The 5638-nt window shown below is 37.5% G+C and overlaps 1 protein-coding gene across 1 annotated transcript in view; it reads left to right on the top strand.

The window, feature by feature from the left end:
* CNST (consortin, connexin sorting protein) overlaps nucleotides 1-5638 on the top strand; it is a 128371-nt gene that overhangs the window by 31373 nt on the left and 91360 nt on the right. Inside the window, exon 3 of the mRNA XM_019527188.1 lies at nucleotides 4503-4935. Coding sequence (XP_019382733.1) covers nucleotides 4551-4935 — 385 coding nt within the window. The 5' untranslated portion in view covers nucleotides 4503-4550. The remainder of the gene's footprint in view (nucleotides 1-4502; nucleotides 4936-5638) is intronic.

The raw sequence follows: 5638 nt of genomic DNA, 5'->3' as shown, positions 1-5638 counted from the left end.
ATTGCCCAGCGTATCCTGCAGGGGTCCCACATTACCCGGCACCTTCTTCATCCTCCCAATATATTTGAAAAAGGACTTTTTGTTATCCTTAATCTTGGACGCTAGTCCGAGCTCCATGTCCGCCTTGGCCTTCCTAACAGCTCGCCTACAGGCCCGAGCTGAGGAGGTATACTCCTCTTTGGAGATTTCACCCCCCTTCCACCGGGCGTACGCCGCCTTTTTGGCAAGTTAGCCTTGTGCCTAAGTTCCTTTTCTATAAAAGGAGATGATAATACTTACTTTGTGGAGGGCTTTGAGATCAGTGAAAGGAAAACCATGAAAGTATGCATCTTGTATGTATAGCCATCTGCTTGCTAAAGAAAGGTCAGCAGTTTTGTATCCTACAAATGCATTGTGTTCTTTTCTGGTTTTGCTTTCCAAATCTACATTCAGCTTAGGGTTCTATTTCTAGTCTTTAAAGACTTTATAACCACAGAAAATTAGGGTTGGAAGGGGTCTCGGGGGTCATCTAGTCCAACCCCCTGCACAAGGCTTGATCATCCTGGATTATGCCCAACCTGAGTTATTGTAAAACCCCCCCCTTCCTATTTTCCATTGCCATGACTTCCCATGACAGCTGGGATTGGGGATGCTGAGTGAAACTCTGGAGGATGTCCTTGGTAATATATTTATGGCTATGGAGCTCTTCATTATGAGAATCAGGAAGGGACCCTGAGTCAATGCAAGAACTGTTATTACAGGTCGGTTTTTCCTCAGTAAGGATGTTGAATGAGAAGTACAGCATGATTCCAAATAAAAACAAGCAACTAAAATAAAAAATTGTTGACATGAAAGTACTATGAAATAAAAGGATGAGTGAAGTGCCTTGCCCTTTTTAATAGAAATGAATCAGTGTGAATAAATATAGCACCTAGACACCATAGTCGTGGGTACATAAGAGTGCATGGACAGAGTGGTTTTTTTTGTGTATGTAATTTCCTCTCTGCATATTTTTTTTTTGCCATTTAGCAAACTATTTTCTTCCTTCTTCTGGACTAGAACTGTAATTACAATCTCTTTTTCTCTCTCTTTTTAACAATGGCATCAATCTGTGTGGCAACTTCAACCAAACCATCTTTGTTCACCAGCTCAGTTCTGTTCAGTGTTAGCTTTTTATTTCAGTGCAACAAAACCAGCGAAAGGAGCACAAAAGCCTATATGGGAAGAACCACAATACTTTTTGTAAATGTATTATTTGCATGCTATTACTTTTCAGTGACAAAACCTGTGAAATATATATGTGAGAAGCAACTACTATATAATCATCACTAATTTAATTTATTTTTTTGTAAAAGGTAGTACTTGAGATTCAGTCAGGAAGGGCTAAACATCCTTAGACAGTACAGGAATAAAATCTCACGGTTTGCAGAACCAATGCCCTGTCAATGAAAACAGTGAATGTCAGGATTGGAATGTTAGTAGGGTTGGTAGCGCAAAGTAAATCAAAAAGCTTCCATTGGAAAATCAAGATGTTGGCACTGTCCTAAAAGAAATTTTTGCTGCAGGAATTCTTTTTTGGCTTCTCATTTACTTATTTTGTATCACTGCTGAGCCCTGTTGGAAGACATGGATTTTTCATGGCCAGTTTTACTGTGATAGGTAATGAGAACCACTGAGCAACAGAACTGTTAATGTGTGGTAGCTGTAGTACTCCAAAACAAAGCAAGTGTAAGTTTATGATTGAAACTAGACATTAAAAGAATGGAAGGAGATTAGTATTTCTGTCTGAGCTTGTTTCTTTTGTGGGGAAAAGAGCATGTCACTCACTGTCAAGGGAACATTTCTCTGTAACTACAGTAATGAGAAAAACCTTGTTGAAGGACATTAGGATCTTGTTTTCCCTGCACTATACATTGAGAGGGAGAAATGTAGTTCAGTGGTATGATGAAATATGTAAAAGTCTTGATCCTCCAGAATTTCAGTCCATCCAGTTCTAGTGATTTCCTCTTTGCAATTGGACTGTTACTTGCTTTTAAAAGGGGGAGAAGCGGTAGGGAGTAGCATTACTCCTCTCTTCATAAACTATTGTATGTTAATATATGCAAAGTTCTTTGAAATGGTAACAAGTAAGAAAACTAAAATGTAGCTAATTTTATTAAAAATCTTTCCCTGATATTTGCTGTGTGTATTGGTTTTTTGGCATGACTTTTAAAAAGCAGTTTTCAAATAGAAAGGGTAGAACTAATCTAAATTGTTTAGTTTTAAATCTAATTGCCTCTAGTTTAAAATGCATATTTGTCAGTGTTTCTAAAACTTTAAAAAAAGCCTCTACTGCTTTGAATGACATACTTCTATGATAAAAGGAGGAAAAATTGTCCTGTTCTCAAAATACTATTTTTACAGTTTGAGAGATGACACATTAGCTTGCTAGAATTCACTTACCAGGGCCTCAGGAACAGTTTGATTTGCCTCCCTTTGAGGGTGAATACTCATTGCAGCTTTGAATTTCTGGTGGGTCTTGACAAGGTCCAGCACTGCCTTTTCTTTCTACCAAATGAAGTAAGTGTAGTCATCTCAAGGAGAAGCAATAGATATATATGCAGAATGCCAAATAGGTTTCTAAAAAATTAAATACAGAGTGATATTTTTAACTAATCAGTATTCCAGTCTTGAGCCTATAATTAGATGCGTCTGGAGAATCAAGTTTTAATAGTTATACAGACAATAACATGCGATACATTCATTTAATCAAATTACTGCCTCCCTCCGATAATTGCATGAACACAGAATGTATAATTACTAAACAATTAATAAGTCTATAAATTCCATTTTCAGGACAAAAAGTTAGGTTTGAAAAGGAGACTGTTCTATGGTTTTGGATGGGGACATGCCACTCAAGCACCCTGAGCTGCAGGCTGCACCTCTCCACCCCCCAGAGATAGGAGCAGGGGCAAGAAGGGGAAGCTGGAGGGATGGGGTGCCTGGAGCCCCTAGCTCCTGCAGCCACAACAGTTGGGGGTTATGCGGTTTAACCCCTCATGGGCCACCTGTTGAATAATGCTGATTTACCTATTCATGTGCCAGAATTAGTGCATTTGACCTTGGGGATCTTCCATACGATTTTCTGTAAAAGGTATCTTAAGTTTTGTTTGGGGTGGGGGAGCACAACATATAACATGCATTCTTACTTCATTGTGTGGCTCATCTTTCTTGTGATTCATCTAGTGACCATTCAGTCTGTGATTAACTACAGCAATTGCTTAGAAAAATAATTTTAGAAAATGTTGGCTTTATTTAAGTCTTTTCTTCCTTTCTTGGGCAATGGGAGGAATATTCTTTTAAATTCTAGGGTTTCCTTAAGTATTAATTTTTTGCTGTCCTTAAAAAGTATAATTATTTTGAAAATAATCTGTTTTAAGATAATGCTCTGTAAAATGTATTTTTCCTTTTTCCTTAAAATATTTGGAAGCTTGTTTAAGTTCTGTCTTAATACAAGCATGGTTAGAATTTTTTAGCTATGCTGTTTAAACACTTCAGGTAATCTTTCCCAATGTACACAATGCATTGTTGTAATAGCTTAATAACTTGGGGCAGTAGTGCAATGCTAGTACCCCTCCCCTCCCCCCCCCAAAAAAAAACAAAACCCAAAATTCACAAACTAACCGAAAAACGTGATACAAGCATATAATTACAGCAAGTGTAGAACAGCTCTCTCTGATTGAGGTCTGTTCTTGCTATGATACACATTCATGATAGTTACACATGCATAAAAAAGGGAAAATCAATCCATGTTGGGTGGGCGGCGGGGTCAGTTTCTTATTCATGTTCCATCTGCTCTTCATACTGAGAATATGTTTAATGTTCTTTAAAAACAAAGTGATGATTTAATGTGGTAAACAGTTCTTATATGCATCCAAATCTTGTGGCAGGGCTGTCATATTTGCATATTTGAAGCAATATTGTGTCTGGCAAACATGAGTTGTCTCCCCTGCACCTTTATTCCTCATTGTGGGTTGGTTAGTTATTTATATAGGCTTTATGCACAAAGAATATTTTTATTTTGTATTTTTTTTTTAAATATAGATAAAAAGTTGATTTTTGTGGCCAAGAATGATTATTTTAATATTTTATCTGCTTAAAGAAACTGTAATATCTTTTATTATAAGCCTCTCTGAGCCTTTGTTGGGAAGAGTATCATCAAATAAATAAATATTGCCATGAAGGTCAGGGGTTTGTATTATAGGTCAGGTAATTGGAATTAGCCATAGATACATAAATCATGCCAATTACATACCCAACAGTATACTCTGTTGTCCTCCAGAGCAGTACTACACACACAACAGTTGTGACATGCAGAGAAACTTTGTTCCACTGAAGCAGTAATGCTCCTGTTTTTTAAGGGCCTCTCATTGTTTTGGAGGAATATTTAACTTGGTTGGTGTAATATTCCATTTTGGCTGAAATTAGACATTAGGATCTCTCTGTGCCCTCATCATAAACATTCTCCCTGTTTTTATTTTTAGACCTAAGAACTGCTTTGGAGTGTAAGGAGTTCCACAAGTGACGCGCTAATGGATGACAGACAGTTTCCTACAAATGATCCCCAGATAGTCTCAAAAGACAGGCTTCAGGCCGGTGACGGGGTACAAGGTGTGGGAACTCGTTTGGCTCCTTCATCTGATGAAAATGAAAATCAATTTGGTGATGGGACTGAGGTCCTGACCAGCAGTGACAGTGCAATGGGAAGGCAGGAAAAGGTTGAGCAGGACAGTATCAATAATAATGAAAACCTGGATAGTAGACATTATTCACTGAGCAGTAAAGAAGAGGAGACTGGGAAGAGCTTTATAAGCCTCCATACAGACATCCACACAGAGCAAAAACCTGTTCTAGAAATACAGACAGTTGGAAAAAGAAGTCCAAGAAGCAAAAAAGGGTCCGGTAGGAAGTCTACAGGTACTTTCCAAATATATGCATTTTTGTTTCATTTTTAATGAAGCTCTGGTTCTGTAGGCTGAATTAATGACATTAAGATAAATATTATATGTGTTTTTTATTTTTAATTTCAACAAGTATCTGTAAAGTAAAAATACTTATTGAAGTGATGACAATAATAAACCAGATATGAAATAAAGGTGTTCTCCAGCTCCAGGAGCTCAAAATCAAAACCCATCAAACACAGAATAAGCAGGATGCACCAAGGAAACAAGGGAGAACTGCTAGCATTTAATAAATAAAAGAACAGATAGATGATTGAATTTCTTCGTGAAGTCCAAATACAGAAAATATCTTTCTTGATCATTTGAGTGTTCAGATGCAAAATTTTGATGCCTCATTAAGGCATCAGCATTTGAAAACTTGGCTTGAATCACCAAATATCTTGATCTTGGATAGCTACCATCAAAATTTACTTATGTTTCCCAAACTTAATGAGTACTTTTAGTGTGTACATCTTGACTAGCATGCTGTCCAGAAAATGTGTAAAGCTTCTGCCAAATTTTAGTTTGTATAATTTACTCCTGCCAGTCTAACTTTACATCTTTAAACTGAGTGAATAAGGATAATTTAAGGGGACCAAGGGGAGTGGTCGCTCCTTAAGGAGACGATCCTCCAAGCCCAGAGGAAGATAATCCCCAGGAGGGTCAAAGGGGGCAGGAGA

Source organism: Gavialis gangeticus, unplaced genomic scaffold (genome assembly GCF_001723915.1).
Source record: "Gavialis gangeticus isolate Ggan-Ray unplaced genomic scaffold, GavGan_comp1, whole genome shotgun sequence".
Taxonomy (NCBI): domain Eukaryota; kingdom Metazoa; phylum Chordata; order Crocodylia; family Gavialidae; genus Gavialis; species Gavialis gangeticus.
This window is presented reverse-complemented; position numbering and strand designations above follow the sequence as displayed.